Source organism: Miniopterus schreibersii (genome assembly GCF_964146895.1).
Source record: "Miniopterus schreibersii genome assembly, chromosome: 1".
NCBI classification, from domain to species: Eukaryota; Metazoa; Chordata; class Mammalia; order Chiroptera; family Miniopteridae; genus Miniopterus; species Miniopterus schreibersii.
This window is the reverse complement of record NC_138101.1, coordinates 170720996-170741183: the sequence shown is the minus strand read 5'-3', so window position 1 is coordinate 170741183 and position 20188 is coordinate 170720996. Positions and strand designations below refer to the sequence as shown.

At 34.5% G+C, this 20188-nt stretch overlaps 1 protein-coding gene across 4 annotated transcripts in view; it reads right to left on the bottom strand.

Annotated features, from left to right (window-relative positions):
• The window catches only part of KIAA0586, an 88558-nt gene that overhangs the window by 46491 nt on the left and 21879 nt on the right, over positions 1-20188 (bottom strand). For all 4 annotated transcript variants that reach the window (XM_081157608.1, XM_081157610.1, XM_081157607.1 and 1 more), the window contains exons 12-22: positions 19581-19798; positions 19089-19161; positions 17425-17649; positions 16322-16496; positions 13508-13702; positions 11922-12109; positions 10036-10143; positions 8319-8399; positions 7912-8105; positions 6504-6622; positions 2077-2276 (exon numbers count right to left, since the gene is read on the bottom strand). In XM_081157608.1, the coding sequence (XP_081013734.1) occupies positions 2077-2276; positions 6504-6622; positions 7912-8105; positions 8319-8399; positions 10036-10143; positions 11922-12109; positions 13508-13702; positions 16322-16496; positions 17425-17649; positions 19089-19161; positions 19581-19798 (1776 nt within the window). The remainder of the gene's footprint in view (positions 1-2076; positions 2277-6503; positions 6623-7911; positions 8106-8318; positions 8400-10035; positions 10144-11921; positions 12110-13507; positions 13703-16321; positions 16497-17424; positions 17650-19088; positions 19162-19580; positions 19799-20188) is intronic.

The following is a 20188-nucleotide window of genomic DNA, read 5'->3' as shown; positions in this document are numbered from 1 at the left end:
GAAAACAAACCGAAATTAATCAGCATAGAGAAAACCATAACCCTGACAACATCTGCACTGCATGAGTCACCAATGACCTAATAAAGCACAGGCCAAAACTATGTACTAAACTCTGACACACTAATCGCATTACACCAATTATACTTCATATTTGAATTTTATGGAGATTGGTGTAAATTCATGTTTATGCCTCAAATTAGTCAATTTAAATGTTTCACTTATATCAAATGATGTCTCTGTCATCTATAGGATCAGAAGTGACTACAAATTTTTAAGATAGTAATATAGAGTACATTTTAGTTTGTATAATTTCATGCTGCTATTATGGGGTTCAGAACAAGTTGCCCTGAGATGTGCCTCTGTGCTATGAAGATCTGAGCTAAAGGCAACTTTAGCTGCTGGCTCAAGACAGACTTCTGCCCCTCCCTTAATTAGGGCCCTTGCCCATAGTAAGAGATTATCACAGATAACATCTTGTGACCTAACTATATGGCAGTGTAAACTACTAATTACTGAACATGTGCTCTCCCTGCAATGGCCTTCTGAAGCCTCAAGGTGCCTTACCTCACCCCTAGCTAGGGTGGGATATGTCACATATATCCCATTTTCCCTTTCTGTCTCTGAACCTCTCATGCAAGTGGGGTCTGACTCTCATATATGCGGAGTTCCCATACATATGTGTATTAAATGTGGTTATTTTCTCTTGCTGATCTGTCTCATGTCTATTTGAATATTAGACCAGCCGAAAGAACCTTGAAGTTAGAGGAAAGTTTCTTCCTCCTCCGCACTATAATAGATTAAAAATTCTATTACCATAGTAAGGCTCATTAAACAAACAATAACCAAAGTGTCTAAAATATATATTTTTAAAGACAAAAAATATCTATCCGTTTACATAGTGACCAAAAGCAAGTGTGATCATTAGCTGTACCTTGAATTTTTTAAAAAAGCTATAAAGGATACTTTTGGAACAACTGGAGAAATTTGAACGTGGGTTCTATATTACATAGTGTTAATATATCAATGTCAAGTTGTGGTGGATGATAATGGTGTAACCAAGCAGAAACTTCGTTTCTTTAATATGCCCTTTTCTCCCTCTTTCCTTTTGATTCAAACTGGCCTTGTCCAGCCTAAGAGCACCCTGACTCACCTGCCTCTCCCTCCCTTGCACCACCACTCCCTTAATCATTAAGTCCTCAGTACAATGAGGTTCTGGTCAGTGGCATCAAATAATCTGAGGAACAAAGCCTGGGGTCTGTTGATCACAGAGACAGAGTTTTAGTCCAAATACAGATAACATCTAGGTCTCAGTTGTGTTTCAGCTCCAGAATGACCCCACCGACCACAACCTTGAAAAACCAGACAAAGTAACACCATGGCTGACATCAGGGCTAGATGCAGTGATCAACTACCTGCTACCCTGGCGCTGACCAATCAAGAAGGACCAAGACCCTAACCTCTTAGTCCCCCTTTATACCCCATCCCCTAGAAGCCAGTGGGGAGCTAGGTCTTTGAGCATGAGCTCACCTGTGACTCTGGGCATGGCGCCATTTCCTTAAAAATAAACCTTCACTTCCTTGGCCGCCAAGTCCTATTGCCTTTGACTGGGCTTTGATGCGCACAGGTGAACAAGCCCCTTTTGTTCAGTAACAGTATTTTGGTTATGTAAGAAAGTATCTTGTTCTTAGGAGATACTGGTGATGCTTTTACAGTGTCATGGTATCTGCAACTTCCAAATGATGTTTAAAGAAATATAACATATAAAGACAGATAAAGTGTGTAAAAATGTTACCAATTGGTAAATACAGGTAAAAGGTATATGTTCATTGTGTCTCATACTTTCAATTTTTCTATGAATTTAAAACTTTTAAAAATAAAATGCTGGGGAAATGTTACTATAATGATAACAACAAGGAATCAATCTCCACTACAAACTAGGATTTTATCATACCCAATTTAAAATTTGTCCATTTTACTTTTCTTTAATAAATGTATCAAAAATTCCCCAGGAAACATATAAGGAATCAGAAAAAAAAAATTCACCAGGAACCCAAGTTACAAAGCAGTCATACCTACCGGCAAGTATGTTTTACTTGTTGAAACATCCCCAGAAACACCTGAAGCAACAGGATCTTGATTCTTTGTTTCTCTGTCACCCAGCATGACAGCAATGGTCTCAGCAAGAGCTTCATTCACAAAATGACTAATCATGTCTGAATTCACAGGAACCCCAGCATCGACAAAAAGCTGGAGGACGCCACCGCTTGTTCCTTCCACTACAGAATGAAAAAATTTCAGACTAGGTGTGCAAGAAATGTGCTTGCAATCCAAACCTTAATTCTTAAAATTTTAAAGATGCAAACATATGTGTACATGGGAATGAGAAGATGAATAAAAGTGAAAATACAATATCTACTTATTATGAAAGAGAGTAAGACAATAACTTAATAATGAACACTCTCTGTAAGCAAATAAAGAAGGGAAGGAAAATATACAAATGAAAATGTACTTATATGGTCTCTTCCCTACTGTAGAATTTAGTGATAAAAAGAATTTACATCCATATTAAATGTTTTCTCTGAAAACAATCCGCATTTCCAAGAATAGGCCATAGGAAACCCTGTGACAGATCTTGGCCAAAACCCAAGGATACAAAGACTGTGGGGGAACTTTAAAGAAATGGTAGCTGCTTTATAAATATGAAGACAACCTTCCTTCCTTCTAGTTTCAATACTAACATTCCAGGCTAATTGTCCTCAAACTTTTACAGTTCAGATGCTTGATATCAGAAGCTCCACAAATTTCCCAAACAGGTTGTACTTTGAACTTGTATGAATAGTGCATAAAATTCAGTAGAACTTTCTTAACAGACTTTACTAGATTTAAAGTGGCTGTATTTCTAAAGCTTTGTGTGGAAAACATGTAAACAATGATCTATATGACTTGATGGAGATGTGGCCTCTCCAAAGAGCACTCCTCCAATTTGTACAACTATGGCAGTAATATCCAGAATTCCCTAAAAAGTGGGTATAGGTGCCTTGGGATCACTTATTGAGGGATAAGTAATAGCAATTTACCCTGAAGTTTGCAAAGACTATCACAATCCCAAATTTATATTTGACATTATATGTTGACATGTCTCCTTTTTCATTCCCATATTTCATTGCTTGGGAAGACCAAAAATCAGAACATCTTTGCCAAACCTAGGAAAAACAAAAGCAAATGCACATGCTTTTAAAGAGAAGAGAACAGCCCGGCCGGGCGTGGCTCAGCGGTTGAGCATCGACCTAGGATCCAGGCGATTGGGGTTCGATTCCCAGACAGGGCACATGCCCGGGTTGTGGGCCCGATCAATGACTCTCTCATCATTAATGTTTCTACCTCTCTCTCTCTCTCCTTTCCTCTCTCTGAAATCAATAAAGATACGTTTTAAAAAAATAAATAAAGAGAACAGGATCTAAATACCCAATTTGGAAACTTTAAGATTTTCATACAGAAAAACATCAATTTCCTCATGACATTGTTGGTTTTTTTATTTCCTTCAAAAAATGAGATGATGAAAGAAAATCTAGGGTAGTAGCAGTGTAGGGAGCATCTGAGTAATACTAAGCAGGAAGAATTGACCAGATGCAACAATAAATTGTATGGAGCTGGAAGAGAGGCTGTGACTGGATGGCGACTGAGGAAGACCAAAGGAAAGGAAACAGAACAAACAATAACTCCAAGGCTTTGGAGATTGGGTGCTTGGAAAATTGTGACATTACTAGCAGAAACAGAAACAAAGGAAGAGCAGGTTTGGTTAGAAAAATGAGGTACATTTTGGACATGCCAAGTTTGGGATGCCAGTGGAACAAGTAGGAATATTCATCAACAGGCAGAACTGCAAGTTTAGAGCCTCGATGTGTGCCTCAGGGGTCATAAGTGACACAGGAAGAGTAACGGCAAGAGAAAACAGAAAAGAAAGAGGGAAGAGCACAGAAACCTGGGGAAATTTTTATTCAAGTATAAGGAAAAAAAGGTGGGGAAACGAGGCCTTAAATTAAAAAGATGGGAAGAAGAACAACAAACTAAAACCTGAAAACAAACACCAGCAGAACATTTTAAGAACTAGAGATGTCAACGATGCCCATGCAAGAGCCATAAAAGAGGACAAGGGTTTGAAAAGCGATTGTCTTTGACAACCAAATGCTGTGAGAGAGGAGCTCTGTTAGGGAGAAAATACAAGCAGTAAATTTAGACTTTGATGTCTAGGATTTGAGCAGTTAAGGGATGGCCTGGGGGGAGGAAGAGGTTATTTAGGAGTGAGAGAAGGAAAAAAAATAGAGGACTATAGAAAAAAAGAAGAACAAAGTTGGAGAATGTACACTATCCAACTTCAAGAATAATTTTTAAATTTACAGTAATCAAGAAATCTGGTATTGGTATAAAGATAGGCTGTAGATCAATGGGACAGGATAGAAAGTCCAGAAACAGATCCACACGTGTACAGCCAGCTGATTCTCAATAAGTGTCAAGGCAATTCAATGGAAAGGATAATCTTTTCAACAAATAATGCTAGAACGACTGGATATCCACATACCTCGCATCATATATAAAAATTAACTCAAAAGGTACCGGAGAACTAAACGTATAATCTAAAATCATACATCTTCTAGAAGAAAATCTTAATGATCTTAAGTTAGGCAGATTTCTTAAACAGTACACACAAAAACACAAGCTATAAAAGAAAAACTGATAATTAAACTTTATCAAAATTAATCTTTTGGTCTTCTAAAGATAATGTTAAGAAATTAAAAAGGCAACAAACTAGGAGAACATGTTTGCAAAACATGTATCCAAGAAAGGACTTGTATCCAGAACAAATAAAGAACTTTTATAACTCAATAATAGGAAGACACAAACCCTAATTTTAAAATGGGCAAAAGATTTAAGAAATACTTCACCGGCTGTGGCTGGTGTTGCTGGTGGTTAGAGCACCGGCCCTCACACCAAAGAGAGTCACAGGTTCAATTCCTGGTCAAGGGCACATACCTGGGTTGCAGGTTCGAACCCAGGCCCTGGTCAGGCGCAGGAGGCAACCAATGGATGTGTCTCTCTCACACTGGTGTTTCTCCCTCCCTCCCTGCCTCCCTCCCTGCCTCCCTCCCTCCTTTGGTCTCTCCCTCCCTCTTTTGGTCTCTCCCTCCCTCTCTCCTTCCCCCACCCCTTCCACTCTCCTTAAAAAGCAATGGAAAAAATATTCTCGGGTGAGGATTAAAAAAAAAAGATACTTCACCAAAGTAAATACACAGATGGCAAATAAGCACAAGAAAAATGGTACATCATCATTAGGGAAATGCAAATAAAAAGCAGAAGATCTCTGCATGCTGACAGACAGAATGGCAGAACAATGCAGAACACTGACAACACCAACAAAGCTGAGGCTGTGGAGCAGCTGGAACTCTCGCTCTGCTGCCTGGATGGCAGGAAAGAAGAGCCACTTTGGAGACACACAGCAGTGTCTGGTCAAGTTAAACATTACTTACCATATGACAAAGAGAAATGAAAAGGTTTGTCTAAAAGATTTGTATGCAAATATTCATATCACAGCTTTACTTATAATAGCCAAAAACTAAAAGACTACAAACATCCATCAACTGGTAAATGGATTATAAATTGTTATATCCATACAGCGTAATATTATTACACAAAACAACATGACTGTCAAAGCATTAGGGTAAGACAAACACAACAGACTATGGATTGTATATATATATATATAAAATTATAGAAAAAGCAAACACAGTGACAGAATGCACATCAGTGGTTGTTGGGGCCCTGCAGGCACAGGAGGTCAGGAATTGACTGCAGCGTGGTATGAGGGAACTTTCAGGACGATGAAATGTTTTTCAGTATCATGATCGTGTGGCTAATGTATAGCTGTGTTTACTTATCAAAATTCATCAAACTGGACACTTAGAATTGGTGAGTTTGATGGCAAGTAAACTATACCTCAAAAAAGCTGTTGGAGGAGGGGGAAGAAAAGGGGAAGGGGGGAGCGGGGGAGGAAGAGAATGAATGACCTGCGCGCCACAGAGAGGCTGGCTGTCCAGTGAGTGCCACCCAAATTCTTCCTAGGTGTCAGTCAAGGGCTAAGCACAAATGGAGAAAACATCCTTGATCCTGAGTAATTTATAGTCTAGTGAGTGAGACAGATATGTAAACCAATTACAATGCAATGTGATAGTTACTGTAACAAAGATATATACAAAGTGCTATGGGAAATAACAGAGAAATTTGGGTGGGAGGGATGGAGGGTGTTATAATGGTCTGAATGCTGCAGTAAGAAATAAGAGGGTGAGAGAACTAACCTCCACTACAGAGAAGAACTGGGAACCGATACAGAGAGTAAGAGCTTATCTTTTGTCAGCAGAATACCTGACCTCTAGAATATGTAAATCCACAATGACCGGAAAGTTTTGTCTTTTATTAACAAAAAAATTAAAGGATTCCGTTTCACTTACCAATATCAGAAGTCAACGCTTCACTGGTCTCACTGGCTGAAACACTGACATTAGCTATGGCCTGTTGTTGGATTGGAAAGAGCCCAGAGATAATTCTTGACATTATTTCTTGTTCTACCCTAGGGGATAAAAGTTAAGGATTCCTAAATTTGATTGAAATGTATAAAGTGTTAGAAATAGCACCCTTAAAAATAATCTCTAACCATGAACACAAGCATTTACATGTGAAAGCAGTCATTCTAAAAGCTGAATCTGAAAAGAAAAAAATTATATGTATCCCCTAGCAAAATAAACCACATGAACCAGATCTTCATGTGAGAGATAATTCATTAAATCACATTACAATCTTTCAGATTAGTCTAAAAAAAGTCTAAAAGACCTCGTAAATTCATAAGAAGGTTTAGGTCAAAGATTACCTAGCATACCATGCACCTAAAATGTTGGGTTTCACACATAGAAAACCACACAAGATCAGAGCTGGAAAAGAAAGCCAGCTGCCCTCTCTTCAAGGAATAAATACAGAGACTGCAATATGGGTAGGTAGTTTTCCTCTTAAAAAGGAAAGAAAATTTATTTCCAAGGTCATTGTTAGAAAGGAAAAAGGAAGGAGAAGGGGAAAGAAAAGGAATGCAATAGGAGACTGCTTCTGTACATAAAAGCAGCTAATAGACTGATTAAAAATTATTATACAAGTAAGGGATGTTCATTGTAAAAAAATCAGAAAATATATAAAAATTTAATAATCCCAGATTCAAGGATAAACACAGTTAACAATTTTGAATATGTTTTCTATTTTTCTGCTATGCACATTCATTTTGGAGTGAGTTCTTACAAACTACAGTTAAATCATTAGTATCCTGCTTCACTTATGTAGCAGTGTATTATTAATATATTTCAACATCATTTTTCTAAACCTAATCTTGATAATTGTATTAATATTCAGTTTAGTTTATTCTATAACTTCCTTAAGGCTTCTCACAGGGATAAAAACAGAGTTCATAAGTTTATATAAGTAACAAAGAGAACAGTGCCTTGCTTGTAATAAGCACTGTATCTGCTAAGTAATCTATGGCCTAGTGGCAGAACTGTAATTACTGTATTTCCTTAGGATAAATTTCTGGAAGTTAATCACTGGATTGAAGCACATGTACATTTTTAAAGCTTTGTTACTTAACAATAGCCTCTTTTGCCATAATAAACAGTCTAAGTACAAATATTCAAGGACAGAAATAATACTTCCAACAATTAGTTAAACACTAAGTACCACATTAAGTCGTTTCCAGTGACTATAACAAAGGAAAGAAATTTAATAAATAGGAGACAAGAAAGATTTTCAACTAAAATTCAACACTTTCCATTTATATTTGCTACTATGATTCTGTTAACACCAATACCAACATAAACTCACCAGTGAGTTAAACTATTTTCCAAGGTTTCTTTTCTTTGAATTACTTTGTCCAGAGTATCAGCAGTGGGCTGAAAAGTAGAAGCAACTGGTGGAAACGGAGGACCATTATATTTTGTAGAAGCAATTTTAACACTTCTATTAAACTCCAGAATTGGTTCAGAATATTCTGGAATTTCATCACATTTTTCCTCTTCCTGGTAATAATAAAAACAAAACGATTATATTCACGTATCTGTTCAACATTGCTGAGTGACAAGTGTAGGCAGGAAACTTATACAGATGAAGTAACCAACACTTCTAAATTAACCAACAGCATTGCAATTAGGTTGATCACATTATTTATAGTATACATGTTTGTTTATCACATGGAAAAATACTGGTAGAAAATGATTCCTAAGATTTGTTACCTGTATGACATCAATTACTTCATCAAAGTTAGTTCCTGGAAACTTCACCTCTTCTTCATCTACCTTCATTAACTCTGGAGTCTAAGAAAGAATTTACATAAAGTTTTTGGTGTGCTTAATGCCTTTTAAATGTATACATTATTTACCATATTTCTACCCATAGAATAAGCTTGTAACACTTGGCCCTATTTTTTTATTTTAATATCCTGTTCAGAATTTATTTCATTAGCAAATGAAATCCAAGATAGTCCCAAAGCTATTAGGTTCTCATTTCAATAATTATAAAAAATAAAATATAAGTTTTTCTGTCAAAGACTCTATCAACAATGAGATTTAAGTCAAATTGATATGATGGTGATTTCTCTCCTAGAGTTAAGAGAAAGTGTTTGAATGTGTAGATAATATAAGTACACACATACAAACTCACAAAAAGGCAAATACAGAATCAAAAATTTAGGAAGATAAACAAAATAGTTATTTTAAAAATTTAGTCTTTCAGTCTCACTGTAAATAATCTAGTTACCTAAAACTCTTTCTGAGAGCAGAACAATAAACAATCTGAAATTATTATTTGTAATCATATATGTTTTAATATACTTCTGGTGAAAAAATTACTGATGAAAAAATTAAATTAGGTGCAAATGCATTTAGAGTCAGTTCTAATTTACTATTTCTGCTTGTGAATAATTGTTGGTTTTCTCCCTCTCAAGACTGTATCCTTGAGGACCAAATTTGCTTATAATAGATGAAATGTGGGAAAAATTACAGTGCTATTTTGATGTGTAGTAGAGTCATAACTTCATTACTCACTAGCAAATAAATACTAGGAAGAAATGCATATTTGTGCAGAATGTCAACAGTATGATGACAAACTAACATCCCAAAACGTAAACTCTTAATTGTCACTATAAAATTCACATTCAGAAAAACAATATTTAGTTCCCATTTATTTATTTACTTTAAATATTTTTAACTTTTTAAAGAAATATATTGTTTTTTTAAATTGATTTCAGAGAGAGGAAGGGGGAGAGAGATAGAAACATCAATGATGAGAGAGAATCATTGATCGGCTGCCTCCGGCACACCCTCTACTGAGGATCGAGCCTACATCCTAGGCATGTGCCCTGACCAGGAATTGAACCAGGATCTCCTGGAGCATTGGAGCAATGCTCAACCACTGAGCCACACCAGAGAGGCTTTAGTTCCCATTTAAATAGAGATTCTTCTCCAAAGAGATAAAAATTCTTTCTTCACATATGAGAGTTTTACAGCGTAAGTGACCAAAAAGTTACACTAAGGATTATCACTTTCAAAATGTTTATAAATGTAAGAATCTTAAAGTTTCTTTCTTAAGTTCGTAAGCAATTCCAGATTCATTCTGAATCTCCTCCTTAAAACCCTAAATTATTATAATGAATTATAATTATAATGAAAGACTTTGCAGGGAATAACATTAGTTAAAATCTATAGTGAGAGCCCGGCCAGGCGTGGCTCAGCGGTTGAGCGTCCACCTAGGATCCAGGCGATCAGGGTTCGATGCCCGGTCAGGGCACATGCCCGGGTTGCGGGCTCGATCAATGACTCTCTCATCATTGATGTTTTTATCTCTCTCTCCCTCGTCTTTCCTCTCTCTGAAATCAATAAAGATATATTTAAAAAAGAAAAAATCTATAGTGAGACATTACTCAAAACTATAAAATAGATTTCTGAACAATACCTGTATCCAGTTGTTCATAGGAGAAGATGCTTGTTTGGGACTAGGCAGAGATGGACTGACATCAACACTGGCATTTGAAATGGTATCAATATCTACATTGGGTAATACCTAAAACAGAACACAACATCTAACTTTCTGTTCATCATTTTGACTCAACTATTTGTTAATCTACATATCAATAACATATATTTAACTTTTTATTGCAAAGTCAGTGAATAACAATTTTTTAATTATGAAAGGATAATTTACACTATTTGGAAGATAAGGGGGGATACAGAAAATCCTACTATCTTAAGAAAACTTCATTTTCACTATTCCCTTTTTTTACTATCCACTTATATAGATAGCTAAAATGTAAAATAATTTCATTCCTGATTTTTCAATGTAATTAAGTCATTAGCATCTTATCATGCTTCCATATAGACTTGATAATTATATTTTAAGTGACTTTATAATATACATTCTTTAATTTTTTAATCATTTTCCTGTTGGTAAACATTTAGGACACTACTAATATTTCCACTATTATATGTATATCACTACAAAAAACTTCTTCATATATACAGGGTTTATTTCCCTAAATTTTGAATTATATCATTAGACTAGATAGACAGATACTAGATTAAATTCTTGAGCCACATGGCATGAATATTTAAGATGCTTGGTAATTACTGCCAAAATGCAATCCAAATGGGCTCTATTTACATCATCAAAAAACATAATCAATTATAAGTTTTATCCACCCTTCACTCAAATTAGAGAATATAATTGCTTCAGCAATAACAGTTTTTAAATGGAGGTATATTAATTTGTATTATCTGAGTAACTAACAAGATTTAAATTATTCAGTTTGCTTGTTTATAAACTATTTCCTCTTCTTTAGTCTTATTCATGTTCTTTGAATATTTCTGGATTTGCATCTATGTTTTCTTATTAATTTATGGAGGTTTTTATATTTAAAAATTAATCCTTTCTAGCATATTCCTTTCATATGTTGTCACTATATGTAGTTTTCCTTTTTATTTAGAAATTTTTTACATATTTAAGTTTGAGATTTTATGGATTCAAATCTATTTTTGTATCATATCTAAGTTTTCCTGTCTCATATTCAGACAGCGTCAGCTTTGATAAAGATTCCATGCAATTGTCCTCTAATTCTTCCATATTTTTATATTTTGTAGTTACACATTAGCCTACTTGGAGCTCATTTGCTATATACAGAAGGAGTTTTAGAGTCTAAACAAACCAATTTTCCACATTGCTAAGCGACTATACATTATTTATAAGAATACTATCTCCCACTGATTTATACATCACACATTACATTCTTTTTTAAATAACCAACACAATTTCTGAAATACTTTTTTATACAGGACCAGTACCAAAACACTTTAACTTTCCTAAACCCTTTGTCCTTCAAATATCAAAATGATCCTAAAGTTCAAGTAAAAAAAAAAAAGTCTTTTTTTTTTTTTAATTACAATTGCCTTTAAATTATACATTAACTAAGGAAGAACTGACTACTTGAATATTTAATCTTCGTATATGTTCAAGTCTTCATATATATGTCTATATAAAGATTGAAGTGTTCGTGAAGTCACAAACACTGTATTTTTAAAATTAGTTATAATATATTGTTCAATTGTTCCCTTTGGAATATCATCAAGCCACCTGGATCTGAGGCATTGGCTTAGAAAAGGTAGCTTAAAGCATGGAAAGCAAGGATAGAGAGAGACATCACAGTAACACCACAGCTTTAAAGAAAAAGACCCGTCAAGAAAGCAAAGTTTTCATGAAGAAATATAATAGATGTTAAGTACTAAAGTTAAGCCAAAGATTTTTTTTTTTTCTTCCCTAAAAAACGTCTGCCATGCACCCCGGCACACCTGTACAGTGAGCTGAGGAGGATCCTTTTTTTCCGACTTCATTTCTACAACCGCTATGTTAGGTTTCTTTACTCCAGTTCCTGTTTTTCGAGATGATGGAGGAATAGAAGTAGTCACTGTTACAGGGTGTGGCTTGTTCACAATTACTCCAGCAGGTGGCATGGAATCACTATTACTTTGGGTTTGTCCTAAAAAGTTTGGGGGAGAAAATGAGTCAACCATTTCAGAAATAAAGGGGGAAAATCTAGTATACAACCTAGATCTTTAGGGCTGAATTCTCACATGAAAGGACGCACCATCTGCAATCACCTTTCCCTCTAGCACCACCATTCTCAACAAACCATGTAATCCTTTCAGCAATTACTAACATTTATTTGACATTCACATATACTAAACTACATACACTATCTAATTTAGCCCTCAAAATAAGCTTTGAGGTATTAATATTACCCACATTTTATAGTTGAGGAAACAGAGGTTGAGAAACATGCAATTTGCCAAAGATCATACCTGTAAGTGCCAAAACCAAGACTGAAGCATATGGCATTATATTGAGTATTTTTATTCTTAAATCTTCATAGAGCAACAATGGACAGACATAAAAACAACAACAAAATACTAATGTTTGACCACCAATAAATAGCATGTAGGCCAACTATTTGGTGATTATTGTAGCTGTCAAAAACTTACTAACTTTCAGTCCGCAAGTTCCACTTGTTACGGTACAGAGCACTCATTAAAAGCATAGACTCTAAATAAAGCCATACCATCTGGATTTTGAATTTGGGATCCACTCTAGCTATGTAGCCTTTGATAAATTACCCAACTCCTCTGTGCCTTGGTTTCTTCATCTATAAAACATACATTATGGTGTGTTTTATAGGGTGGATTAAAAAAGTTAATATATGTAAAGTGCTTAGATCTGTACCTGGCACACAGTAAGAACTTTTTCAATATTAGCTATTATATTAGTAGAAGGTATGTTTGAACAGGCATTAGCTACCAAGTTGACATGCCATTAACCCATAATATCAAAAGTAAAAACTTCTCTCATTTTGAAAAAAGTCATATTTAAATCATTCATCAAAATTAAGAATAGCAATGACACTAAAAGTGAAAAATAGCTAACTAGTGAGAGCAAAAATGATTTGATCAATTTTTACAATGATGAGCCTAAGAGACCTCAAATAAGTAAATAACCAACTATTGGCTTAGAATATACAACCACACAATTTTACTTATCACGGCCTAGTTCAAAGGTACATAAATGGTACTTTAAAGTACTTCCCCTAATACATGATGATATTAAACCAGTCAAAATGCTTGAATTCTTTATTTTATGAATGTCTATGATATCTAATCATTTTTAAATTTTCATTTCATGTTCAGCAATGTATTATAAATACCAAAAGAATGTTTCTCATGAGCAGGAGCTCGTAATATCAGAGACTTTCTGAGGCCCTCCCCACAAATATAAACAACACATAAAGGAAAAGGGAGGAGGCTATCATGTCAGCACCATTCTGTAAGTCCTGCTACTGCTAACGTGAATTTTAAATTTACCCATATATTTTGTTGGATCTTACCTAAAAGAATTGCCATAGGAATTAGATGACCTTCCAGTGTACCTGAAAGAGTAGGCATTTCTCTGCTTGGGCTGAACAAATACTGCTGATCACCAGGAGGCAGCATAGCAACGGAATGTTGCGGTTTAGAATCTATCTTCTTGGGTTTTGTTGAATAAAAGTCAGTTTGTGTTCTTATTGACTTTACTTTAGTGCCTGTAATAATCATCAATGGCAGATATTTTTAATTATTGTTTGAGGATCTACTATCCAGCCATCTAGAAATATACAACTCTTCTTCACAGAAAGATTTCACTCTATATAAGGTTACAAGTGCCCTGAAATAGAAGTAACGTATAAACCAGGGGTTGGCAAACATTTTATTAAATGGCCAGATACTAAATATTTTAGTCTCATGGGCAATGTGGTCTCAGTTGCAACATCTCAACTCTGCCATTGTAGCATGAAAGCAGTCATAGACAATACATAGAGCATAGTTATGTTTCAATAAAACTTTATTTATAAAAACAGACAGCTGACCTGCAGACCCTGGTTTCTCAACCCCTAAATATAAGTAACAACTTATACAAATACTATGACAGAATATATACAAGGACTAGGAAAAAAACATTGAATAAGGACTTGGGAGAATATTCAGACTATATTATTTTAACTCATTAAAATTTTTTCCTACAGGTACAAAAAGTTAATGATCATTTTTGGAACTGAATTTTTTTCATTCTCTCATTAGACCTTACTCATGACATAATTATGAATTACCAGTCTTTATCTTTTGAAATTACTTACAGATAATCAAATTCTATATCTATTAAAACCTTACACATGGCCCTGGCCAGTGTGGTTCAGTTGGTTGCTGCATCGCCCTGTGCACCAAAAGGCGGTGGGTGGGTTAGATCCCTGGTAAAGGCACGTACCCAGACTGCAGCCTTGATCCCTGGCTGGGGTGTGTACCAGAGGCAACTGATCGATGTTTCTCTCTCAAATCAATGTTTCTCTCTCTCTCTCCCTTCCTCCCTCTAAAATCAATTAAAAAAGAAAAAAAACAAACATCTCACAGGTGTTAATATCATTATATACTTTTTCTATTTCTATAAAGTAAATCTGTATAGACATTAAATCCTCAATTCTTAAAAAATTAGAAATTTGGTTATCTGTCTCTTTGGAGAAGATAAATGGAATATGAGAAAAGTGAAGAAAAGTAAAAGTATAAAGAAAAATAAATTATTTTCTAAATAAATTCCTGACATTACACATTTTAACTTCTAATGTGAGTAGTTTTATAAATCTACACTTTTAAATAAAGTTTCATGGTCCCAGGAAGGAAATCTTAGGACCACCTTCTATATTTTTCATCCTGTTCTTTAATATTCATCCGACTGAATAAATATTTTTCCTGTGTTTACTGAAGATATATTTTCCAAGCCTTTACTATGTGTTCTGTATCGCTGCAGACAGAGCAGAGGGAATACAGTGCTGAATAAACTGCTGTGTTCACAGAGCCCGCAGTCTAACAAGGAAAACAATCAATAAACACAACTGTAACATCAGACAGTCAGCCAAGGGCTACAAAGAGCAAGGAGGCAGGGCAAGGGGACACACGGGGTAGAAGATAGTTTTCTGGGACAGGATGATCAGGGTAAACCCCTCTGAGGAGCTAACGTCCCAGAGCAGAGACTGAAAGAACTTTGAGAGTGAGCCACACAAGTGCCTAAGGAAAAAGCTCCTCAGGAAGATGAAGCCACAGGAACTAAGGTCCAAGGATAACCATGTGTCCACAGATTCTCAACCATTCTACCATTAAACAGCTGCTTAATAAAGTTATTTTAGCCCAGGTTTTTTCTGGTGCACCATACAGTAGCTACTATAAATTCTTCACAACCACATTAGAGATATATAATCTTAAACAATAAAGTGTAAAACTATATTTCAGTATTTATTGCTGTGGAAACCAAACTGACACTTCACCTTGCTGCCACTGTGAGTAAGCATATACATACATCTTAAAGTCAGGAATAAAACATTTTGCACTCCAAGATAAAAACAGGGCTACCCTGTCTAGTTCTATTCTCTCAAATATACAGAATTTTAAGAACTTCCTTTAAATTACTGACCCACTAATAAAAATAACTCTCTTAGACTTGACTTCAGGTGGTGAACACACAATGCAATATACAGATGATGGATTATAGAACTGTACATTTGTAACCTATATAATTTTATTAACCAATATTGCTCCAATAAATTCAATTTAGAAATTTTTTTAAAAAGATTAAAAACTCCTAAATTTGTGCAATGCCAATGTCTGAAGATACACTATGGATGTGAGAAAGTGGCAGGTTTTCCATCTGGAACTAAGTTTTATAAACTCAGTAACGTTAGGAATTGGTGGGGTATTTTCCCTTCAAATAACTTTGGTATTTTTACTTTGGTAAGCCAATGAGCATTTGTATGATAATACACAGCATATGGCTGATCTTTCTGTTCATAAAGAACATGATGAAGAAAGGTCTTCAAGGAAATGTCTACTTTCTCTAAATTGTAATTTAAATTGTTCAAGGCTCATTGCATAAACGCAAATTTTATCATGCTTTATCTGAAGATTTCATCTAATCCTATATTTTTTTCCCACTTGTTCCTACCTTGTGCCTTGAATCAGGTCTATTATTTCCTACTCTCTTGGAATTGTTTTTCCATCCCTAAACATTAAATAATTTGAACTATATTTATAATAAATAAAAAGCAAAAATTAAACTTTACATATTAAACTGATACCATAAAAAATGAGATTTATCACACAAAAATGAGGTTTCTTACCTTTGACCCGTTCTATAACTTTTGGTCTCTGTGGTTTGGACTTAGGAGGTGGAGAATTAAATCTGAGATATGGTCCTTTTTTAAGAGTGCTGCGATGGCACTGGTAAACTGGTTTTCCATAAATTTGGAACATATAATCATCATCTTGCATGGCTGTGGTTGCTTTCAAAAAACCCTAAGTACACAAAGTTACTGAACTCAGCAACAAAATAGTCATCAAACACTTACCTCATTTTTCTAAAGCCTCCTTTTGCCAGCTTAGATGCTATCATAAGAATGATCAGGTCAGAATAGTCCTTTATTTTAAATGGTTCTTAAATTCTGGACATAATTTTCAAGCTACAGTTTTAAAGTTTTCAAAAGCATGAAAATTAAATATTAAAATCATATACCCAAGAAACATGAAAGTTCTTACACTACTAGGAATATTTTCAGCACCAAAGAGTAAGGTTTAAACACAATTTATATTTTTACATTCAAGTACAATTATATAGCATAAATCAAGTCTTTAAGTGATTTTCTACATTTCTAATCCTACCTCCAGTCATAACCCAAATGCCACACAGAAAGGTAGCATTTATTGAGCATCTACTTAGTGCTAACCCTTGAATTAGATGCTTTATTAATCTGCCCCAAAATCCATGCTTGGTATTAAGATAGTTACAGCCTAGTTAGAGCAACCAAAACATTCCATCCATAACACCTAGTACTATGTCTCACAATCACTAGGCACTAAGCATGCATTTGTTAAACTGAAACATTAAGGAACAAAAAACATATGTATACATACACAAAGATGAAATACATTTTTTATTACCATGTGCTACTAATTTTTGGACTAGATGATCTCTCATTATACTGCTACAACTAAAATACTGTGATTGTAAGTGTGAGATCACAGAAGGAAAGAATTATGTATTTTATGCAGTGATTTCCACATTATGGATATCCAAAACCCTAAATATCAACAATTTAAAGTTCATTTACATTTTTATAGTTCTTCATATTTTTACATTTTCATATTCTCCTCATTATTTATATCTTAAAGAAAAGAATTCGTTTTAATGCAACATTTATGCCACAAAGCCAGGGTAAGATCTTACTTCTTTTGGCTCTTTCTGTAAGCTTGAAGCAGGCATCCTCCTCATAGGCGGAGTTTTAAAATGCTCCTCTTTTTCTTTTTGACAGTGTTTTCTTGGAATTACAGAATTATTTACTGTTTTGCCTTGTTTATTAGTTTTAATATCTTTACTCATATTCTGAGCTTTCTTGGTCCTTTGATTCTTCTGATCCAATCTCTTTTCTTCATCTTTTTTTGCCAGTTCATCCTTAACATAACCAAAATTTAAATTACTTAAAATGTATCGAAGTACTAATGCTTTCGCATCATAAGTATTAAAATTTATATTCTTTTGTTATAAAAATACAGTTTAGCAGTTTTAAATGCTTTATAAATAAATAATATTGGCTTACATATGAATAAAAATTCTCAGGAAGAATGAACAGAAAATTAAAAAGACTAGTGTCTTGTAGAGCAGATGAGAAACAGGAGATGCAGGACAGAGGTAGGACAGCTTTTCATTATAGATCTTTTTATACTTTTTGACGTTTGAACCACATGACTATAGAAACTGTTCAAAAATTAAATTGAAAAAATAAGTTTCCAAAAGTATACAACTTTGTAATAAAACTCTGAAATAAATATTTATAAATTAAAGTTGCTTGAAGGTTAAAACGAACATATTTTGTATGGAATCCACAGTAAGAGAATGACATATATTGCTAGTTGTCTGCAGAGCCAGAGCTGGCCTCCAAGTCTTCTGACTCTTATTTAGTTCAGGTTTTTTCTGGTGCACCATACAGTAGCTACTATAAATTCTTCACAACCACATTAGAGATATATAATCTTAAACAATAAAGTGTAAAACTATATTTCAGTATTTATTGCTGTGGAAACCAAACTGACACTTCACCTTGCTGCCACTGTGAGTAAGCATATACATACATCTTAAAGTCAGGAATAAAACATTTTGCACTCCAAGATAAAAACAGGGCTACCCTGTCTAGTTCTATTCTCTCAAATATACAGAATTTTAAGAACTTCCTTTAAATTACTGACCCACTAATAAAAATAACTCTCTTAGACTTGACTTCAGGTGGTGAACACACAATGCAATATACAGATGATGGATTATAGAACTGTACATTTGTAACCTATATAATTTTATTAACCAATATTGCTCCAATAAATTCAATTTAGAAATTTTTTTAAAAAGATTAAAAACTCCTAAATTTGTGCAATGCCAATGTCTGAAGATACACTATGGATGTGAGAAAGTGGCAGGTTTTCCATCTGGAACTAAGTTTTATAAACTCAGTAACGTTAGGAATTGGTGGGGTATTTTCCCTTCAAATAACTTTGGTATTTTTACTTTGGTAAGCCAATGGTCCTAAATCTGCTGTCTTGAAACATTTGTTAAAGTATACTTCTTTCTTTTCTAAATGCTTTTGCTAGCTTTTCTTTCAAATACTCATATTCTAGTTATTATCCAATGATTTGCAGGATAGGAGCCATAATATAATTTATGAGACAAAGCACTTATTAAGTAAAATGAAAATTATTATTAAATGAATATAGTGACATAGTGAAATTAAGAATTATAAGTGGACTTATATATAAGAAATATTTTGAGGATAAGTATCATACTTATAAACTGGAAACAATGTTATATCCTAAGAATTAATTTGTCTTTTTTCTAAAGTCTACCTTAATTTCTGCGGAAATAGTTTTAATCCACTCATCCACTGTCTTTTTGATCCGAATCTTCTCTGACATTTCTCTACAAAAGAGAATAAAGAATTTTCTTAAATTAGCATTTGATGTCCTGAGAATAGAATCTGGATCCAATCTCTTAGATACTTTTGAATCTACTGTGTAGCCCAACATCCTTTGTCCGAAAAGAAAAAAAACAATGTTTTCATCAAATGTTAGAAGAATGTTTGTAAAGCACATGTAGATCCCAGAAGATATGTACCAAAAAGAGAAAATTAAAAGGAAAAGTCACATTTGTAAAAGTAATAGTAACATGTATAGATCCAAATTCAACTCCATCGTAACTACATATCATCAAAGGCAATAAAGAACCCTTTCTAAACATTAAAACACATTATACAAAATGAAGTGCTTAGAAAGAAATTTAAGAAAGGCTGTAAACTGGTGGTTTCATAAATAACCTTGGGATACCACATCCCGCCTTACCTGTTGTTCGACAGAGCACTGATAAACGAATACATGGCAGCTCCATCCTTTGCACGAACAATGGCTTCCAGGTTTTCTTCAAGCATTTTTTTATTGTTTTGTACTCCTCTCAAAATCTTCTCAGCTTCTTTCAATATTGATCTCGCACTAGTCGTCTGAAGCTTAATGGAATTCTGTGGAAGATCAGCAAGCCTCGACATAATCAGAGATTCTTCTGGCTTAAAAGAAAAATGGCAAAAATGTCACCATGTAAAACTCATTAATTATTTTAATCCAAACAAGAGCTATTACTATAGTTGGGCCATATACTATGCCAATATATTCTAAGGACTCAATTTGTCCAATTTAAGAGCTATAATAGAATACTGGGCAACCCTCTGTACCATTCCAGCAACTTTGACTAATGACCCAAGTATATCATGTGAGATGGTGTGTGAGGGATGCACCATCTCTGAAGGCAATAAAACAAATCTGGGAGGCTTGTTTCAGATGCCAGCGCATATCTGGTGAACACCCAGTGACCACAGTGGCCCTGGTTCTCACCTCTTGCATTCCTGGTCTGAAATAAGCAGTCTGTAAACTTTGTGTGGGTATTTTTGGTAAATTCA